Source organism: Drosophila guanche, unplaced genomic scaffold (genome assembly GCF_900245975.1).
Source record: "Drosophila guanche unplaced genomic scaffold, DGUA_6, whole genome shotgun sequence".
NCBI lineage: Eukaryota > Metazoa > Arthropoda > Insecta > Diptera > Drosophilidae > Drosophila > Drosophila guanche.
Window position 1 is genome coordinate 3,443,964 of NW_022995754.1, and position 22,046 is coordinate 3,466,009.

At 44.3% G+C, this 22,046-nt stretch overlaps 1 protein-coding gene across 2 annotated transcripts; it reads right to left on the reverse strand.

Moving 5' to 3' along the window:
* Positions 1-482: 482 nt before the first annotated feature.
* Positions 483-10,891, reverse strand: LOC117589223 (neurotactin). 2 transcript variants are annotated; one of them, XM_034280972.1, is made up of 3 exons: positions 10,369-10,891; positions 2,924-3,567; positions 483-2,863 (listed from the first exon to the last, which is right to left on the reverse strand). In XM_034280972.1, the coding sequence occupies exons 2-3, from the start codon at positions 3,516-3,518 to the stop codon at positions 924-926; spliced, it is 2,535 nt and encodes an 844-aa protein (XP_034136863.1). In that variant the 5' UTR covers positions 3,519-3,567; positions 10,369-10,891; the 3' UTR covers positions 483-923. The 2 variants fall into 2 exon arrangements, with proteins under 2 accessions (XP_034136863.1, XP_034136864.1); XM_034280973.1 differs by lacking the exon at positions 10,369-10,891 and adding an exon at positions 3,639-3,757.
* Positions 10,892-22,046: the final 11,155 nt, after the last annotated feature.

The window sequence follows — 22,046 nt, forward strand, 5'->3', positions numbered from 1 at the left end:
CCATTTTACACATTTTCCTTTTGATTTTCGATTTCAATTCTTGAACTTTTTGTGTGTGTTTTGTGAGTGGAGATTGCATTTTGTATAAAATGTTTTTTGTTTGTTTCCATAAGAGATTAATATACATATAAAGCTATACAAAAAGTACGAGTATTTATTATAAATAGATATATGTGAATATCTCCCAAAAAGGTTTTTGCTGAGGCGAATGAAATGAATGTTGTTGATGCGCAGTCTCTAGCGGACAAGGAAAATGTTTACAACAGAATTCCCGCTTAAATGAACTAAAACTAAATGAGTTGGGGAAACCAGTAATGGTTTGTGGTTTTGGTTTCCCCTTTATAAAGTTGTTATCAAAAAAGAAGTTTCTACATCGTTGGTCATTTTGTTGTTGTCGCTTCTAAATATCCTTTGCTGCATATTTATGTTTCTTTTATATTACTAAGTTAGTTCTTGAGTTGAAAGACGTTTAGACTATACTTTTCAAGTATAATTTTTATATATTTTTGTTGTGTTGTGTGTGTGTGTGGTTCGTGTCGTGTAAGATTAGCGCATAAGTTTAATCGTCGTTTTATGTTTATAAGTATTATTATATGGTTAGAGATACATAAGAGATACTTAAAGAACGGCGTAACTTAAATTGTAAGACAACTAAATATACAGTAGCGATAGAGTGTGAGGGGCAGAAAGTATTCATATATAAACACTAGAGTCACTTAGAGTCTAAACTAAATGCAAAACGATTAGCTCCAAGGAGCTGAAAAGGAAGTATCAGCAGGCGTAGCTGTGTGCATTGGTCAGGGATTCATATTAGAAACGAATCCCCCTAGACACAATGCAGACAGCAACCATTTACAAAGAGTCAAAGAAAAAGTTTGGGGAGAAAGTGTTTTGGGTTTTGGTTTTATCTCTTAGTTTCCAGCTCAATCGATGCGCGCATAGCGCGGCACTATATCCTTGCTAATCCAGTAATTGCAATGCTCGTAGTCCTCCTGCGGCTGTGCATCTTGCCCCACATTGATGACCCTGCGACGCGGCTCAAACGACTGCACCGTGCCATGGGACACATAGTAGTAGAAGAGCTGCTGCATGGCCGACACATAGCGACGCTGCTCCACGGTGTGTGGCTCGTAGCGTCCCAGTATGGCCTGCACATCGGCATCCACTGTCGCCAGCTGATCCTCGCCCTCGCCCTGGGTCACCACATAGAAGGGCACACTCGGCTGGAGGCGGGCATTCGTGAGCAGCGGGCAAACGGTGCGTATGTCCGTGATGATGGACACCAGAGCGGCATAGTTGGTGGCATTGTAGCGTTCGATCACCTCATCGGTGAGGCCCAGGGCGCCAATTTGTGAATTTTGCAAGTACTCGCGCACCTCCTCCTTCGTCCAGTTGGCGTGCAGCTCCCTCAGCTTCTCGGTGTGCGCCTCATGGGCGGTGGCGCCCACAACCAGCAGCGGCTGCTCGGTGGCCAGGTCGCGCTTCCACGACTCAGAGGGATGCTGGAACAGCACATCGCCGTCCAGCACCAACCACTCGTGACGACTGCCGCTGTTGATCTCCTGCGGCTGTGGCAAATCCTGCGGGAAGTGCAGCCAAGTGTCGGGTGTGGCGGCCCACAGCTTCTCGCTGGAAGCATCGCGCAGGCACTCCACATCGCTGCAGTCCAAGGTGACCATCAGCTGCTGATTGAGCTTCTCCGACTCGGCCAGAGGTTTGCCGGGGAATATAGCCGATCCAGAGGAGGACCAGGCGCGTGTGTACAAATCCTTCAGCTTGGGGGAGCTGACCAGCGCAGAGACCAGAGTGGCGCCTGCACGATGTCCCAACAGAGTCACCGACTTGGGATCTCCTCCGAAATTAACGATATTCAATTGAATCCACTTCAGGACAGCAATAATGTCCGTCAGCGCATAGTTGCCGGAGGTTCTTGGGTGCGCCTCCTTGGTGAGCGCGTCCAAAGCGAGGAAACCAAAGATGCCCAAACGGAAATTCGGCCGCACAAAGATCACATCATGGGAGCGCGAGTAGCGAGCCGAGGGACGCAGTATGCCAGGCGATGGACCCGCCAGCGACTCGGCGCCAATGAGCACCACCACGGGCAGTGGGTTCGTGTAGCGCACGTGGGGCGTCACGACATCCAGGAAGAGGCAATCCTCATCGCCGACAGTGGTGCCATTGCCCAAGCGCTGAGTGCACACGACGCTGCTGTTGTGCGTCTGCAGCGTATCATTCCAGCAGCCATCGATGCTGTCAATCAGCTGTGCCGGGCGCCAGCGTAGCTCATCGACGGGTGCCTTGGCATACGGAATGCCACGGAAGGCAAAGGCGCCATCCTCCTTGACACCCTCCACGGGTCCGCAGCCGGTGACCGCCAGAATGTAGCGACCTTCGCGCAGCGGCGGCGAGGTCAGAGTCTCATGCGTCAGCACATAGCCAATCACTGCCAGGAGCAGCACAAAGAGCAGTATCCCGAAGGCAATCAAAGCATCATCCACGCTGCACTTGTAGCCACGAAGGCGCTGCAGCAGCGACACTGGACGATCGCGTTCATCCTCTTCGGCTGCCAGCTTCTGTTCGGCGGCGAGTTTCTCGTCCTTCAGTTCACTTTTGATGTCATCCGTGCCATTGGCATTCTTCACAGGCGCACGATCCACCGTGTCCTGATCCTTGAGTGAATCATCCAGAGTTTCCATGGATGCGAGTCCCGCCTTGCCGCCCAAGCCCATCTCCACATCGTCGCCGTTCTTGCGCTGCTTGGGGATCATATTTGCAATGGGCAGTTTGATGGCATTCAAGAGTCCGCGCTTTGGTGGTGGATCCACGGCAGCTTCCTCCACAGCGGCAGCCTCAGCAGTGGCTTCTAAAGAAAGGAAATTTAATGTAATTTCGGGGAATATAATTGGCATTTTCTATGACATACCCGACTTGGCATCCGCATCACCATTTACGAGCGCTTTCTTCTCCTTTTCGGCGCTGGGTTTGCGCACAAAGAAGCTGCGCAAACGCTGTCCCAGGCCAGGACGCGGCTTGGCCTCTGCTCCCGCTGCTGCTGCGGCATCTCCATTGAGAGCAGCCGCCTCTTTGTCCTTGTCTTCGGCATCCTTCTCGAGCAGCTCTCCCTCGGCACCATCGCCCTCTGCCTTGGGTTTGTTCTTCATAAAGAAACCTGGCAGCTTCAGGCCACCAATCGGTATCTTCTTGGGCTTCACTTCGCGCTCTTCCTTGCTGATTTTTTTCTCCTCAGCCACACCGCTGCCCTCCACCGGCTGTGGCTTCTCCTTCTCCTCGGGTATGTCTATGATCTCATGGCCCTTCTCTTCAGTCGCTTTTTCACCCACTGGGGACTTCTTGCCCGCATTGGGTGTGGCTGGCTTCGATGACTGCGGACTGGGCGTCTTTTCAGTCTTCTTGGTGGTGTCCAGCATCTTGTCCGTCTCCTTGGGCTCCTCCAGCGTCTCCTGCTGCGCGGTCGTTGTCTCCGTTGGCGGCGTTTCCTTCTCCTCAAGTTCCCCCATTATTTTTTTGGTCGCTCAAATTTCGTTTTTAGAGAACTCTGCAAGAATTCTGCAAGCAAGGGAAAGTCAGGAAAATCTTGAGTGGAGTTCGTAGAGTATTTCCCCGTGGCCTGCACCAACCTTTGACTTAGTTTTTCTGCCACTAACTAGGTTAAACTTTGGTTCTACAGCTGCTTTGTAGTTTCTACGTTTCGTTTATTTTCTCTATTTTTTGTTAGGATCTACGATCTAGGATCTATCACGATCGCTGGCTGAAATGCTTCTAGCTGCCGCTGCCGGCTGCCAGCGCACTTTATACCCACCCCGACCCGTCGTGATCCTCTCTGCATTTTTCCTTTTCCATAATTTTCTCTACCTGGGCAGCGCACGTACCTTCTTCTCGTTCGCTCTACTCAGGTAGAATCCATGGAAAATTGCTCAAATTTCCATTGCAACATTCCCGACAGCTGCGCTCAGCTGCGACAGCAAGACGTTCATTTTGGTTTGCTGATCCCTGATCCCTGTCCCATGTCCTAGATCCTAGATCCTTTTCCATCTTTCTGCGCTTTGGTACGTGCTGCCCCGTTCACACGTTGCACGTTTCACGTTCTACGAAAATGTTCTTTTAATTAGCGAAAACCTATAAAATCAACGTCGCAGCGCAGCAAGGACATTTTGGTCATTAGAAAAGGTAACGCCGCAGCGGGATCGAAGGATTAGCGACTGTTCTTCGGTAGCAAAATCACGTCTGCAGCTCACAAATAGCCAAAAGTCAGGGAACTTCTTTATCAAGATAAAAAGAGACCGAAAACGTTTAAAATGTGACTCTAGGTTGACTTTTTTTAAACGATTTTATCGTTATAATTGCATTAGACTGTAGACATGGCTAACTATGAGATCATTAGGCAGGCAGGAAAGCCTTAAAGAGCAAAGGAAAATGGCAACTTAAGAGGGAAATATGCAGTCCATGAATAGAGAAATCTTTGCTGGTTCACGTATTTTGATATGATATTTGATCAAGAAATCACTTTAAAACTTCATTCCCAGTAAACCTCAGCAATCAGTGTTCCAGTTTACCCTTCAAAAGTTACCAAAACCCACATAAAACATTGATCAATGATCATCTAGAATTGCCTTCAATCCAATAGCTCATTAGGAGCTTATCAATCAAGAGTTTGTTCACCGTTTTCTCTGCCATCAATGGATTTCATTGAATTTCCTAGAATCCCTACCATACGCCCTCCCCCATTGACCCACTAAACTATAATCTTCACGCACTCACGCTTGGGGCATCTCTAGCTCAGACTTTTTACAGCGCCCCAACACTCATTATTTCCCCGTTTTCCACACAAGCAACACAAAAGATATGGAAAATGTGGAGGAAAAAACGATGCCAGGTCGAGACCTTTGCTGGCTCTGGCTGTCATGTAAATCAACCGAAATTCCATTAAAATTTGAACTTAAAGTTCAAAACGCATTGCGTGTCATAATCTGTTGCTATATTATCACCATCTACTTTACGTTTTCTTCTGCCTTTTCCCGCTCTTTCTCGTTCTCTGCGGAAAAGTGTGTGTTTAAAGTGGAGGGAAAATCGAAACCAAACCCCGAGGCATTGCGTATCGAAAGTGAAAAGAGTGTCACATGTGCGAGAGAAACACACAGAAATCCAATTGAATCGGATTTCAAAGCATTAACGACAATGGAAAGGCTGGGTATGGGGAGCTGGCGGGGCAGAGCAGATAAGTGTTGTCTGGTTCTACGATTCTCTAATTCTCTGGCCCGAAGTGCAGACACAAGTCATGGGGCCACAAGTCTACATAAGCCTCTCCCTTCCTTCTGCGTATGCTTCTGCTTCTCCTTCTGCAAAAATGCAGGTCAAAGTAATTACAGAATACTCGCTGGAAAATGGAGTAGCTGCAAATATCAACTGGAAGCAACTGGAACAGTGCGTTTCAGCAGCAGCAATACCATAAAATATGTTTACTTATGCAGGATCTTTAGAAGTTATGTATCCCTTCGCTTATGGGAAATTTCAACAGCAAAGCAACAGCCCTGCCAAATGGAATCAATGCTCCTAGTTTTCAGAGAACATTTCGTTGTTTTGGAGTGCTTTCTTATACATTTGAAACGCACTGTCATCACTCAGAGTATGATCCCAGCCTCTTTTGTCACTTTAACAATTGCCAAAGGAATTTATTAATAAACTAGAGTTTCTTTCTTTCTTTTTCTATAAAGCCAGAGCTTAAAGTGCAAAATATTTAGAGATAGATTTTTGTTAATTAGCTGAGAATGGAACGATCTTTTGTGGCTGAGAATTGTTTGCGGCGGTGTCCAAGCAAAACAACAAATGGACGCGCCCAAAAAGACAATAAAAAGCGGCGAAAAGCGGTACAAAAGAAAAGTGTTCCCTGTTGACACGCACTCCCCCATAGCCCTCACCCTCTCCCTGTCTCTCTTTCCATGTGGCATATGTGACCGACAAGCGACGCAAAGTTTGGCTGTCTGGTGGCTGTGGCTGTAATTTGTCTTGGCTCGTAAATTAAATCAAATTCGAAACTTGCGTTTGACATGCAATTTCCTTCCCCTCTTTTGACTTCCTTCTCCATGTCCTAAACTCTACTCCACCCTCTTTTTCCCACTCTCTATAACTCTCTTCTCCCCACAGTTTTCCAAAATTTAATTTCATTTTTTTTTTGTGTGTGTGGGAAATTGCCGTAAAACATAAAAAGTTGACCACAAAATGTGGCAAGGGATACGCTTAAAGAGCATTTACAGTGGGCCACAATATAACAAAAGTAAATTAAATATTTCGAATCTCTTTTTTGTAGCACTTATATTCTCGTTTTGTGCCACTGTGCCCATGTCCAACGATAATCCCCTCTTGTTGCCGCCCCCCAAAGCGCCGTGTAAGCTCATGTATACAGATCCCCGTAGCTTAGGCGCACCAAATACATAAATTCTAGTAGAATATCTCGCCCATATCAGACATGTCAGGAACCACTTTGAAATGCATAAAAATGCAATTGCTTTTGGCCATTTATTCTATTGTTTCACAAAAAGAGAGGGGGGAGAAGGCGGAGTGTTCCGGCCGATAAGCCCCCCCCCCAACGGTGAGTGAGAAAGCGACAACTGCTACACAAGTTTTCAGTGCTAACTGTCATTCAAGACACACAACCTGTGTGTGTGTATCACCCCTCTCCCACTCACCCACACCTAATGGCAGCGAAGCATGAAACGAAAAGGTGTGGGGAGGAGGTAGGAATTGAAAATAGGAGCAGACAAACCAAACGAGTGGGAGAGACGACCCAACAGACCTGCGTCCTGCTATTATTATTTATTACTGTTCTTGTTTTCGCTCCTGCTGTCACTTTACTCTTTCTATTCGATCAATCCTACTTCTACTTTTCCCCCACCGCACTCACCTATCCTTCTCACACTCCCACTCAGCACAGTCCTCATGCCACTCATGAGTCGCTCCCACTCACACTCCCACACGCTCTCTCTCTCTCACCTTTCTCTGCTTATTTTGACTTGCGACCAAACCACCAGATGGCGCTTGCCGCCCTCGTCTGTGCGTGTGAGCCGGCATTAAAGGTGTCGCAGGGAGAGATGGAGAGTGAGGAAGATAGCTGTACTGATTGATAGGTGAGTGCTAGCAGGACGGAGGCACAATAAAAAACACTCACTTTTACACTATTATTATTATGCACATGTGCGTGTGTGGGTGCTTTTTATGCTCAATTAAACAGGATATTGGTACAACTGCAGGACACACTCGGCGCGTCTGAGCCCACGACATTTAGATTCAATGATAACGAACAAGCCAACAAACATTCATTTATAATTACAGACAAACGAGGAAATTTGTCTAGACAGCGGCTACCGCCACTGCCACCGTCACCGCCACCGCAACAATAATAACAGCAATCAACGGAAATGCAATTTCCAGGCTCCTACTCAGAAGGCTCCTGCTCCTACGCGACAGCAGCCCCACCATGCCGTTCCCAAGTACTGCTGCTCCTGCAATCAACCCTGCAGATTCAATATCCTCGGGCTACAACATAATTTTTCAATTTGCTCCTCAAATATCCCTCCAGCAGAGTGACTCCCTAACGAAGTCAATTTGTCAGCCAGACATCATACAAAAGAGAGGGAGAGACAGAGAGAGAGATGGCCTATGCTAATGGACTTTTGCAGTGTGCACTTTTTGAAAGGTGGAGGAGGCTTAGCCAGAAAGCTCTTCTACAAACTGTAATGTTACAACTGAATGAATTTATGTATGCCCTTAGGGTCCACCTCTTCAAATTAACTTGAAAATATTTTGATCTAACAATTTATTATGGTTATTTTTTTCAAGTTTGTTAATTTCATGGCAATTTATAGAGGGGGAGAACGTAATTCCAATCAAAAGTGGGATGATTAATGATGAACCCGGACACGTGTGCCAAGGGGGAAGGGGTGCCAAGTTCACTCGAGCATAAGATATGATGAGAAGCACAGAAACCAAAAACCGCAAAACCCCAAAAGGCTTGCTGTGCACGTGCTCTCCTCTCCTCACTCTTTTCTTCCCTTTTGATAGATGATAATCTCCAGAGAGGCCACAGTGCAGGTAGAGAGCGGAAATTGGTAAACGAGTAAACACTAGCGTGTTCCGCACACACTCACAATAAAGGATCTCTCCCCTCCGGAAGGCGCCAGTGCACTCTCTTGTGGTGTGTGGTGTTGGTTTCTAAGAGAAGGGGGGGAAGAACAAACAAGAATAGTGACGAAGAGGGGTAATACCACTTCAAAAAAGGGAATTTTTATGAATTTGTTATTACACTCGAGAGAGTACAGCAACAGAGGGAGAGAGAGAACAACCTTGAAATGCGTTCATCTCAGTTTACTGATACCTCCGTTATCGTAGAGTGCAGAGGTATGCCTTACTCATGAAGATTTTCAGCGTTACGATATATGAAAACCGTATTAAAGGGTAACCTTTAGTCGACTATCGCATTCTATGCTTTTTTGTCCTTTATTTTCTGTCATTCCTATTTTATTGCGCAGTTCCCTCTGCGACAAGAAGGAGGGAGCGAGATAAGCAAAGATTTCTAGCAAGATAAAAATGCCTGAAATTCTTCTAGAAGGCAATTGAAATTGTCAACAAATTATTTATGAGTCTCCTTCTCCTATTCTACCGTCCCTCCATTCGCAGTCTAGAGTTCCTCATGTAATCCTCTCATTAGTCAATTGTCAGCAGGATATTCTCTTTTAAACCCAAGATTGCTGATGGATTTATAGTGTAAAAAGTTGTGGAAATTCTCAAGCGGTTGACCATGAACCCCAAAACTGTTGTTGTTTATCTTTGGAAAAGGCCGGGGTGTAGGGAAAAAAGTGTTGAAAATGTTGTTTGGATTGTCTTCAATTTTCTCCATTTCCTTTGCTATCTTTTTCCCTTAATTGTTGTTTACTTTTCGAGTGAAAGCCGTCAACACACACGCCCCAACGCCCTACAACTCCGCCCATTACATAAGAAAATACTTCCAATTGAAATGTAAAGCAAACGAAAATGAGAAACTGTGGCGCACTCATCATCATCATGCCCCATGCTCCATTCCCTGTCGGCTTTTGTCTTTTGAAAACTTGGCAAAACAATGAAGGAAGTTGGAAGTTGCGGGGGGAGTTGTTCCCTCAATAAATCTCTTTTCGAATGCAAATGTTGCGTCAGCTTGGAAATCTTCACTTCTCTTAATTTCCCTCCCCAGCAGCTGTCTCTACTTTTTGATATTTCCTTGGGTTTTCTTTGGTTTTGTTGATGTTTTCTTGAAAGATTCCCCCCGGAAGTCGTTGCCTGAGGGCAGGCCCCCTTTTTTTTTAGAGCAGCAGCTGCCGAAACCAACTTTCTATTGGGGGATCATTTGTGATCTTTTCCTCTCATTAATTGCCATCACCTATTCATTAATTATTGAATTATAGTTTTTTTATCCCACAATTTCATTAATTTCCTTTTCATTTGTTTATGGAATTATCTCTATTTTCGGAGAGTTATTCTCCCAAGTCGCTCTATTTTTTATATCCGTCCCACAACTTGATGAATGAAAAATGCCTCTCTGAATGGCATTTGGGGATTAGCAGACCCATTATTGTTTATGAAAATGTTCCAAAGGATTTGTCAAGCCTTTGATTTATGTCAAATGTTAATGTTAATGTTTTTGCTCCAAAGAAAAGGATGGTGATGGAGTGAGTTGCAGATGGAGTTGAATCTTCTGTAAAATCATTTGACACGAGCCATTAGACCCCAAGAGCCACCGAGACAATGAAGACGATGATGATGATGGGTGTGCGTATGTTCTGGGGGAATTATATTCCATGGCATCATGGAGAGGCGCCATTAATCTTATTAAGAGCTCAGAATCGAAGCAGAGTAAGAAATCTTGTAGCAAGAGAAATAATGATTGCTTGGAATTATTTTGGTTAATGTTTTCGAGAGGCAATTAATGGATTGTGGGGGATTAGAAGTTGAGCTTTGATGACTAAAGGATTATTAAAGTCAATTTTTAGAAGCTTTTCCCTTTGGGTAACAGAAATTTTATAACTTCGAAAGGAATATTGTTTGTAAACAGATTGCTGGAACATTTGGTTATGACCAATATTTCCCTCTCCTCACAAAAAACTGTCCTTACAAGAATGTTCTCTCAAAAGTTTCCATATGTTGGAGGGGGTCTTTTCTTCAAATCTAGCATTTTCCACATATTTTTTTGCACTTCACATTTCCCTTTCTTTCCCATTCCTTTTTTCTTGTGTTCCCCTACTTTTACATTCCTTTTGATCTTCCCTTGTCTCTTTTACTCCTACCCACCACAAATTTTTACCGCAATTGTTTGGTTCTTACTTGTTTCTCAATTCCCGCAAATGGATAATTTTTCAGTTCTTGTTGTTGTTGCTGCCGGCACTTCGGCTGCTTGTTGAGGAATAATCCGAATGTGGTCGATCCGAGTAAAATGTATACGAAGTCCTTCCTGCAGGATGCTTTAAGGTGTGTATAACTGGCGTACACAGATTTTGTTGTATATTTATTGTAGTTGTTATCTCTTTCTTTTGATTTCTTTTTGCACTTGAATTTTCGTTTGTTTGATTTTCACTTGGCGTAGTAAAATGCACTTTTTATTTGGACGAACTGCAGACAATAGGAATGGAAAAAAAGTGTTTCCCTTTTTTGATTTCTGCTTTTGATTTGTTGTGTGTGTTTTTCGTTTGATTTGATTTGTCTGTTTCTGATTTTTGTTTTTGTCGCGATTGTCTCTTTCTCCCTCTCTTTCAAAAGGAGCAAAGAATCGGAGGAAGACCGACGACAGAGGCAGAAAAAAAGAGCGTGCGAGCGGTCGCGATTCAAACGGTAAAGTAAACGGAAAAGTAAAGCAGCGCTCTTTTGGTGTTTGGTGTTTCGCGACGTCTGATGTTGCTCGATTCGAATGTTGCCAGCGTCGGCAGGGTGTGTTTGCACAACGATGTGGTGTTCGGCAACACGTAGCATACAACGGCATGCTGCGAAGTCATACCCTGTTGTCCAAGCACACCCTGTGTGCAACATTCTGGCAACATTTTCTACCAGAGCAACACCGCAGAGAGAGAGCAAACATTTCTTGCACTCTCTCTCTCTCGTACTTTCTGATTGTCACTCTCTCTGGCTGGAAGGTTTGCATGCATGCAAGCAGCATAGCCAGCCGGCACACAGTCGCGGTCAAAATAATAGATGAGCAAATTGTTGTTGCAGTAATTTTGCAATAACTTAATGAGGAATCTATCCCTTATTTCAACATTATATAAAATGATAAAAACTTATTCATGAGACACAAAAAAAATGATTAATTCTAAGAATTATTGATTAATCCTACTATTGTGGTCAGAGCTGTTCTCATGCTTGGCTCTGGAAACCCTTGAGGGTTGATTGTCGCTTCATTTTGTGCAGCTGGAAAGCAGCAGGCGCTCGCTCTCTCTCTCTCTTTTCTGATTGTGCATGCGAGAGAGCGGGCTATGTTTTGTTGTACAGTACATGCAAAATAGCGTCTCTCTATTGCGTTGATGTTGTTTTGTTTTTGTGTGCTTGGAACCGCTCAAAAGGGAATAAGGAGAGACGGGAGTGGGGGGAAGAGAAAACCGGCTGCGGGTAAGGACAGCGATTGTACAGGGTATGGCTACTGGGGTGTAAGCGGCAGGACGTCTAAAATGGCAAGTGCTAAAGGATTTGAAGCGCAGTATTTTCGGTTTCTTTTGTGGAAACATCTGTCAGATCGCCGAAATTCCAGGCGCTGATGCGTCATTACTCTAAAACGCAACCCTTTTTCGCGAGTAGAGGGGCAGCGGGGTGTTAGGGTTCACTACCCCTGAGAAAAACAACTTTTAGAAAACAAGACTATGATGATTTTTCACGTCAACTTAGAGAGAATGGAAATTTTGATGCGTAACAAAAAGGATTTACTACAGATGTTCTATGAAGGGTTCCGAAAAATACCATCTTCAAACAGTTGTAAAATCAAAACTAAAGATAGCAGAAACGTAAGCTATATTTTAAATGCCAGAACACATTTAGATCTTTCTTTACACTAATTTTCACAGCGATCTGTGGCAGCCAAGCGTCACTCGTATCATAAAATGATTAGACCAATGAGCCCCATGACGACACGTGCTGGGAATGGATTAATAGTTCCTCTGCCACTTCCTCCTCTCTTCTTTCCCCCCTGTCAGCGTGTACCCACATGTCAACAACTTTCACGCCTACTAAATATGTGGGTTCCCTACTCGAAACGTTTGGAACTACTGAACCATTTCATTAGATATTATGTTAGAGGCGACATCTGCTACCGAACAAATGCAGGAAATAAACGAGCGATAGAGTTACGTTAGTATGTAGGTTGCCCTGCCTTGAAGTATGCCTGTCACGTAGGATCACAGAGGATCGTCATGGAGGAAGCCCACAAAATGTGAGCGCGGAACACATGTTCCTTTTTTTCCTGCGTCTTTTCTGGTTTCATGTGTGTGGGTTGCGGCATAATAATTAACAAGTTCTTTCCCTCTTTCTTGTTTTAATTTAAATTTGGATCATCATTTGGCGTGGGCCCTGGCGCACAGGAAGCGAAATGGAAACCAAAAACCAAACCTTTATGAAGCTGAGAGGGCGACACGTGATGTGTAATTCAATCAAGCAATGATTCAGTTTCAATATGTGCGGCCACTCGAAGTAAACCCCCGAAAAAGCCAGCACAAAAGCCGCTTAATGTTTGAGCTCAATTATATGGCTTTTCCTTAAGGGGTGGGCGACGGCCACTCCCAGTCCCCATTATGTTTCGTTCCCCCCATAAACGCCTCAAAGTCGACTACTACAAATGGTCGGAACATGAAAGTTAAGCTTCCTTTTTGTTCCAGTGCAAATTTCTGTTTTCGGACATAAAGCCCCAGAACCTTTACTACTTTTGGGCGAAAAAAAAAACTACCCACAGTTCGTGCAACATCACTTTCTGTGGTTGCAACCACAAAAGTTACTGTTTTATTTACTCAAACGACAGCAAAGCAGCAAAAAAGTGAGGAAAGGGCGAGGCCAGGTCTATGGTCTGAGCTCTGTACATGTTGCCAACAACAGGGAAGCAAGTGCTGTAGGTGGGTTTTGTGGCGCCCCTTAATGGAACACCCACACACGCCTGGCATGAAACGCTTTTAAGTGTTCTGCGGGATCTGGAGGTTAAACACCTTAAAGGAGAGACTCCTGGCTGGCTGTCTTGTGTTTGAAGGAGTGGAGTTTGGGCAGAGCCAGAGAGGTCTCCTTTGCAACACTCCTTGCGGAAAGACGACACAAAAGTTTAGATGAGCCTCCAAGCAAGTCGTGGGATTGATTTCTTGTGAGAGATCTTTCCAGTCTTACGCCTAAGCCGAGGCATTACAGAACTCTCCAAGGGTCAAATGTTGTCGGCTGGCAATCAAAACACAGCTCATTGAATGCCCAGAAGTTGCTGTGACAAACTCACAAGAGGGAGAGTGCATAAAAGATCATTGAATGAAAATGAATCTGAAAAGATGCAACAAAAAGAGATGCAGAGGGTGCTGCTGGTAGTCAAGTGAGTGGAAATAATCATCCCAGACAATAGAACGAAAAACAGGGGGAGCTGGAGTATATCTCTTTGAATGGCTGCCACATCCACATCCACAGCTGCAGCTACAGCTACAGCTACAGCTTCTTGCTGCATTTTGTGGCATTCAAAGTGCGAACTCAATTGCGGCAAAATGAATGTGGAGGCTGCTTTCGGAGCTAAAGTTCAAGTCGTTGCACTTTTGCCTCAAAAGTGTTGCACTCTCCCTCTCCAATGATTCAATGTTTGCTGAAGCCGCAGCGCCACAACAGTGTGACTCTGAATTGGCATTCAAATTGTAATGCAAATATCACCCCAAGCGATGATCCACTGTGCTGCGATTCTGACATTGAAAGAGGCAACCAGCAACCAGCAACCAGAAACCAGCAGCAGCAGCTGCCCCTCAATAAAGAGCACAGAACTCAGTTCATGCCTCGTCGTGTGGGCCCCTTGTTGCCCAGGTTTTTTGGGGCAGGGGCTCCCCCTGTCTATTAATATCCGACTTCCTACAATTGGGTGAATGCTGCACATAAATTGCATCTCAAAGGAAAAAGACGAACGACTTTAATGCGTCATAATTGAGGCACAATACAGGGGCATGGAGCAAGCATTGGATGTGGTTTTGGTGGCATGATTTGATTAACCAAGAATGTCACTCAAGCAACAGGCACACACACTGCCAAGCGTGCAAGCTTTGACTTACTGCCAAATTATTGATTTTCAGTGTACAATAAATGTATCTTACGGCTTGTGTGTGTGTGTGTGTGTTTTTTTCAAGGAAGCCCTTCAATGTTCTTTTTGCTTTATTTTTCCACAATTATCCGCTTAAAAGTCAGCCGCTCAAAGCGGGCCAAAGCAACAATGGACAAAGTATCTTTGAGTTGCAGCAGTTGCAGGCTTTTAAAGTATCTTTAAGTAGCACAATTAATGCAGCAAAGAGGCGAAATAGTCCAGCAAACAAGGAACTTTTGAAAGCAAAACTAACTTTAAGATGCACTTTTGCTCTTAAAATATCTTTGAGATGTGCCATAAAAGTTTCTATCCAATTAATTGGGCGGCTGTCGACAAACAATCGAAAATAAATTTTCAATTAAACGCCCATCAACGTGCCGACAGCTAGCTGCAATTGTCTTATCACACACAGATACACACAGCTACAAATACAAAAGATGCAGTTGCAAGCCTCTAATGAAGATGATGCGGCGGATCGCATTTTGTTGGCTGCACGGAGCACTGAGACGAAATCAAGACAAAAGCCCAACAGCTGGACAAATGACCAGCGGAGATACATCAAGTAACTGACGGACAGCTGCTGCTGCGGATACCAATAAAGAGAGGAGCGGCACAAAGTAGATGCATAGGAGGGAGACCTGCTGGCGCGTGCCATTGAACTTTGTGGTCAAACGAAAAGTAACAGAAATGAGATACTTGATTGCGTCTGAAGCAACCCAAAGATACTTGTGCAATGCCGCATGAATAATTGAACTTTTGCCAATGAAATACGAGAGTGAACAGACCATTAAATACGTTTGCCAGACAGATACTTGGGCAACCCAAGATTGGAAATCCTTTTGTAGAAAAAAATCAATTAACAGCTTCCAAAAAGATAACCAAATGTTTTTTTTTATAGCATTGATTAATTTTGGCAATTGTTTTTTTTTTTATGGAGTCACAGATAACCAGATACTTTTGCAGCCAGTTGATTACATTATGAAGAAAAATCCACTTTTTGACACTCAATAAATAATTTTCATTTTGCAGCCCACTGCTTTTTGCATCAAAATCAAACTGCAGCTTAAACCCCAGCCAGAAAACCAATTTCCAATTTGACAGCTACGTTTTTGCATCTTGCAGATACGTTTTGTCATAAGAGCGAGAAAATCAATTCTTTGAATGCGACACCCGAACGAGGCGACAGCTGTCGCTGGGCAGGAAATTGATCTGCCTGGCAGCCGCAGTAAAAAAAACTTTGAAAGTATCTTATGGATGCATCTGCCTAGTTGCTGATTGCAGAAAAATCCACAGCCAAGTCGTGACACAGATGGATATTGGGCTCCACATTCATATTTCCGAGATAGATTTCAAAGGGATTAAGACAGACTCCTGCCCCCTGTGTGTCTCTCTGCCGCTTGCTTTGTGGATTGTCTCTTGGTTGGTGGTCTCCGCTGATCCTCTCATTCTTTAATTAAAGTTCTCCTTTTTATTTTCTGCGCTGCGTGGGTGACTCGGACTCTGACTCTCTGGTTGCCCCACCATTCAGCTTCCATTTATTCGTTTTTTTTGTTGCTTTCATTAAAAGATCTTTTTGGGCGGAAGGAAAAACCGTTGCGCCGGGCATTTAAATGTTAATTCTGTGCCTTCAAACACGTGCAACGTTCAACCCTCCTCCTCCATCGTACAACAAATCCAAAACAGATACAAAAAAGCTTCGTTCGGACTCAAGTGTTGAATGTCATTAGCGCTGTGTCGCCTCGGGGTCTCGTCTCTCGTTTTGGGGGAGTCGTCGTCGATGGGAAAGCAAAGCCAAAAGCAACAACAAAAAGTGTTGCACGAACGAGGGAGAGATGGAAATGGGATGTTGGGCTACGCAAGTGGCCAAGTTGATGACCGGAAACGACAGAGAAACAGTTACCGGACAAACAGGAGGGGCGCGCGCAACACCTGAGGCAGAAAAGGCCCAAAGAAGCAATAAAAATATATATAAAGAAGTGGCACTGCCAGGGCAAACCTCTTCTAGCTCCACGTCCACCCACACTGCCACACGCTTGACAGCTCCGGTCTGCCTCTTGCAGCTGCAACGACAAACGCTTTCAAGTTCATTGCAAAAATTGGCAACTCAAGCGCAAAAGCAAATGGAAAACGGGTCTAAGGGGGGGCATGGATACGTTGCAGATGCAACGTTAAAAATAGCCAAACATGTCACACAGAGAAGAGCGGGGCAGGGACAGGGGCAGCTGACAGCTAGCAACTGTGGCATCAATGTGGCAATGAGGCAGGGCAAGGCAAGGCATGGCAGAAGGGCAGAATGCAGAAGGGAAAGGGCACATAATCATTGTTGGGCCTAGCAGCTTAGGAAGGGAGTGCAAGTGAACCGTTGGCATACCCTGGAATTAGACTTGGCAAGTAATGGATTTGGGCAGCTAAAAGGAAAATGAATGAAAATGAATATTTAAATTGTTGCATAAATAAACGTCTCATCAAATGGTCCACAAATTCTGTGTTCTCTTGTGGAAAACCTGCCTCCAACTAATCTATACACCCCCACACATATCCCCCATGAACTCTCTGTTCAAATATGATTCATTTGTACACGCTTTGGCTTTCGTTTTGGGAAGCTTTTCCTGCACCAAAACGCCTGCAGCAACTGGTGACAATTAGTGGACGAATGGAGTGTGGAGGAGACAGAGCGCAAAGCATGGAATGAAAGCGACTCCAATCAGCAGAGGAGGATCTCAGCACAGAGGAGTAGGTGGGAAGATAAAGGAGGAGCGAAGACGGGACGCGACGCATGCGCAGTGAGAGAGAGGGCGCTGGGGGCGTCGCTTGACGTGTGCGTGATGCGCATGAGCGAAGCGTCATTGCGCCTTAAATGGGATCAGAGCAAAGCAGGCGGCGGTGGCGTCGCACAGCTTGCAACATAACTGACAAACGAGTGGCAAACTGCAGCGAGGGAGGGGGGGAAAGAGCTAGAAATGTTTTATATATTTTTTGTTGCAATTTTTTACAACATTTCTCACTGTTTTTGTTTTTTGTTGTTGTCACATTTTGTCGGCTGTGCAGCGATGCGTTGATTAATGCTGGGCTGGGGTCATTCCCTCTACTTCCCTCTACTTCCCTCTCTTGCTGTTGCCATTTTTGGGCAACTGCAACATGGGGCAACTTTTGGGGTCGCACCGCACATTCAACATGCAACATGCAACATTCACAGACAGAGTCAGAGACAGAGCCATAACTCTTTGTGTCCAGAGGCCGGGCCCTCGATTCCCTTCGTTCTTTATTTGTGTCTGTGTGTGGATTTCCTTTTGTGAATTATTGAAATTGTTTCTGCGATTGATCTCTGAACGGAGTTGCCACGTTGCAGCAGTGGCAGAGCTTCTGTTTAAAGCAGGGAGTCGCTGCAGGGTCAGCTCCTGACGCAGTCTGACGTCTGACATTTGCCGGCAATCAATCAATCAAAGAAACAATCAAACAGATAACCGTCAAGGGACTGCAATGAGAGGAGTCTAGCAGGGAGGCATATTTATGACAGTCACGAGAGGAGATAGAGAGAGAGTAAGAGAGGTGAAGAGGGGCAGAGAATATGATAAAACCTTTTGTGTTTCAATTGGATAACTTTTAGTGTACATTAAAATTAAATTAAATTTAATGGAAATAAATTCGGAAAAAGAGCTAAAGCTTGATAACACAGCTGCAAAAAACACCCATAGATGGATAGATAGTCAGCTAAAATGAGACAAAGAAAGATACACTCATGAGTGAATAGATTTGTATATAAACTAAAAGAAAGATGCGTAGATAAATGCATTCAAAGTACACCAAAATATAGATCTTTCTTCCCCGCTTTATCTCTCAAAGTTAAACAAATCACCATCTCTTCCCATCCACTCCAATGCAAACAAATAAAAACACCAAAATCCCCATTCAAATGCCGCAAAAGTCAGCTCATATTTCCTTCATCCCAGCGACAGCCACAAATTATGGTCCCCTGATCCGAGCCAAAGTCAATGCCAAAACAGAACAAAAATATATTTAAAGTGGAGAAGCAGCAGCAGGAGAATACGAAGAGATTCTTTAGATCACAGCAAATGTCGGTCGCAATTTTTGCGCTGACTAAAAATAACACATCAAAAGTTTCCCCCAAGGTACCTAATTCCCTGCGCCCCCCAGGGAATTCGAAGGAACTGTAATGTCAACAGAAAATGGGGACAAGTGGGAAGCGCAAAAAAACAAGCGAGAATCGAGAGGATGAAAGGAAATCAAAACCAAAAATGAAGGCACGAAACTGAGGAAGAAATTGAGGCACAAATAGTGTGGGGAGAGGGGAAATGCCAAAAGAAATGGAATGACACTTAAGGCATTCTTCTCCGTTAAACGCAAAAGACATGGTCTGGCCTGCAGTGCTTTTTGTTTTAGTTTGCTGAAGTCTGAAAAGCAACAAAGGCTTCAAAATCATTGCAATTTTTAGTTCACACTTCATATTTGATTATGCTTAGATATCAGGAAATAGGAAATAAAATAAAAATTGGGAATCTCCACAAGGTGAAGTTACACCATTTGAAAGCTTCTCACGAGGTCTAATCTCAAGTGCCTTCAAATCCCTAATTCAAGTATATAGCTGGCGCTATAAACATGTCTAGTTGATAAATATAAATTGAACATAAAGCAACTGCAAAGATACATACCTAAAGCGCTGGGAGACACGCCACTTATACAAATTATTATGTTGTCAACAAAGAATATTATGTACTTATTATTATTGAAATAAATAAAACAAGGTGCATGGTAGTAATTATTTTTGTATGCCCATTATGGCAAATTTTCAAATGAAATGCTGTTTTTTTTTAATGCTCAATGGTGTCTCTGCACTTGAAAGTCGTTCCAACCACAATCAACGTCATCATTAGCGCACGAGAAACGTGGGATTCCAACTCCATTTGCAGCTCCTCCTCCTCCTGCCAAGAGCTTTGCTTGGAGTGCATTTACCTTCACCTCCTTCTGCGGTGCATTGCGAGCAATTATTTGAGGCATTCTGGGATAAGTTTGACCTCAAAATGTGAGATATTTTTGTTAAGAGAAATTTAATTTTCTGCAGAAGGCAGCTCCAACAGACTTTAAAGTTGTAAAACATCAAAATATATCTGATAAATCACAGAAATTCCAACTAAAAAGCATTGCAAATTCATAATAGATTACTTTATAGATAATGTCTCAATTCACAGTTCCAGCAGCTAGCAAAGACATTATTCCCCCATTGAAATCGAAATATTAAATTCCCATTTTAACTGAAATTTTTTTTTTTGGTTTAATAATTGTATTTTGCAGACATTTCTCTACCATTCAAAGACCATTTATCATTTGGCTGTACAGTTTTTGGCAAACATTCGCCCCTTAAATATGGCCATGGCTCTGTGTATCTTTCCCCCATAGAAACAATGGCATGGCACTTCCCTGTTGCTTATAGACAAGCAACAAAAAACCCATTACAACCAACAAATTATAGACCAAAAAAGTATTAACAACATCAGAATATGGCAGATAGATAGAGAGTATGGAGAAGAGTGGTGATTCTCTGTAACTGGTGAAAAAAGTGGCAAAAGGGAAGTAATGTTCGTACGCAATAAATTTATTTACAATTCACGCACGACAGAACCACACGCTGCCCTGGGCCGCTCTAGCCCTCTCTCTCTCTCTCCCACACTGTACTGCCTTCTCTTTCCAATTTGCATATTCATGAAACTTAATATGGGGGAGCTGCCACACCCCCCTTGAACAGGCCATACCCCCCCGCGTGTGTAGGCATTCCCTCGTTTGGAAAATTTGAATTCAAATTTGAATTTTTATTCACTTTGTTTTTTGCACCAGGGAAGTATGGCAAGAGTTGGGAATCAGAAAGGAAGCAAAGAGGAGAAGAGCAAGGGGAAGCGTAGGAAGGAGCAGGAGGAAGTGTAGAAGCAACGAGCGAGAGAGCAGGGGGAAGACGTAACTGGAAACCAGAGAAAGAGCAGAGCCCAGAGCCAGAGCACGTGCTGTGCTTCTCGTATTACCACGTAATGACGTCATTAAGTGCGCCGAGAGGCAATTCTGCCACCAAAAACTGTAGCAATCTCTCCCACTCCCTGACTCACGCCTCCCTCTCTCTCTTGCTTGCTCTCTCCCTCAACTGCAGCCGCAACGATGATCATTAATCCGCGATGCGACCGCAACGATGTCGATCTTTGACATTTTTTTGTATGCATTGCCAACAATTTTCCCCCAAAAGCAATTTCTTTCTAATGGGAAAAATGCTCCTTTTTTTCTACCTCTCCCTCTCTCTTTTTCGATCAGATTTGTGTCTAAAATAGAGGGGGGTGTGGCTGGGCTGGGGATGGCTTAAAGTGGGAGTGGGAGAAGTTATTGGCCAGGCCAATACTCGCAGATGCAAAGATTAGCTGAGGAGAAGAGAGAAGCAAAAAAACATTGTTAATGGCTATTTTTTGAGCTAAAATAAACTTCAGCCTAAAAGAGAAAGAGGGAGCGGTGTGGGGGAGAGCGGCAGTCTGGGAGAGAGCGTGAGGAAGTAAGAGGTAAAGGGGAGTGGCAGGCCGACTTAGAAGAAGATCAAGAAAAGTCGTGAAAAACAGTTTTTTGCGGGATAATTGCTGTTCTGTGGAGGAGGTGCCTTCTAGGAGGAGCAACATAGAGACAGGCAGAGGAGAAAGAGAATATAACGGTGCAGCAGAGAGTGGAGGAATGATGGCAGAGGAAGTCGCTTCAATGAAAAGTCGCAAATTGTTTGACCCACAATCTGAACTTTGCAAAATTGTAATCTCGAAACTAGGCTAAATGGTTTTTTCTCTGTTATTCTGATTGAAAGGTTAAACGATTTTCTATAAGAAATTTCCCACAAATAGACGCAGATTAAAGCCTCCTCCTTCTGTGTTTGTTTTCAAGTTCATGATAAATATTGCCTGCGCGGAGCCACAACAAAGAGAGAGATAAAAACGTGGAATATATCACAAGTGAGTCCGCCTGCTCCTCCCACTTCCATAATCTGCGCCGCGGCATTCTCCCATTCTTCTGCTGGGCATCAGATTTCGTTTCCAGCTCCAGTCAAAGAATGTGCTGGAGATGCGGTCCGGTACTGCGGTCATGGCCATGGTCATGGGCACTTGGATCTCAGGTTCTCTGGCATCTGGCATTTCAATTACAAGAGCTGTGCGCCTCAGCATAGACCTAATTGATTGACTCCGCCCTTCTATTCGAGGGATTGGGGGTGTAGGGAAGTAAACCCCATAAAGAAGCTGCTGATAATATTTATATCACGTACTCAATACATCCCCTTCCAAACAACTGCAGAATGCAATTTAATTGCATTTTCCACACAGAGAGAGAGAAGGAACTGCAAGAACAATGAGCAATTTTCATAGATTTCCACGCTTGCCACTTCAGGCCGCTGCTCTGTGTGGCACGTTTCCTGCATAAACCATAAGCATCAAGGCGGCAGGCAGGCAGCAGGCTGTACTTCTCGTGGAAGATGCTGATGATGGTGGGGCACTTGCAGCTGCTCCAGCTTCTACCTCCCAACTTTTACTCCCCATATTCCCCTCCTACTCTTGACTTCTTCTTGGACTCCTCATTTTCCTCTTCTGAGTTGCGATTTTTTCACAGTTTTCTAAAGTAAGAAAAATTATCTTGAGACCAGCAAAAGCAGCCAAACGGTAAACACGATGACTGCGCCTCCAATGCTGAT

Excerpts from the sequence above, each read along its gene's own strand:
- LOC117589223 (XM_034280972.1), bottom strand. The coding sequence starts at position 3,518 with ATGGGGGAACTTGAGGAGAAGGAAACGCCGCCAACGGAGACAACGACC. Across the intron at positions 2,864-2,923 it reads TGATGCGGATGCCAAGTCGG|AAGCCACTGCTGAGGCTGCC; the intron begins GTATGTCATAGA and ends TCCTTTCTTTAG.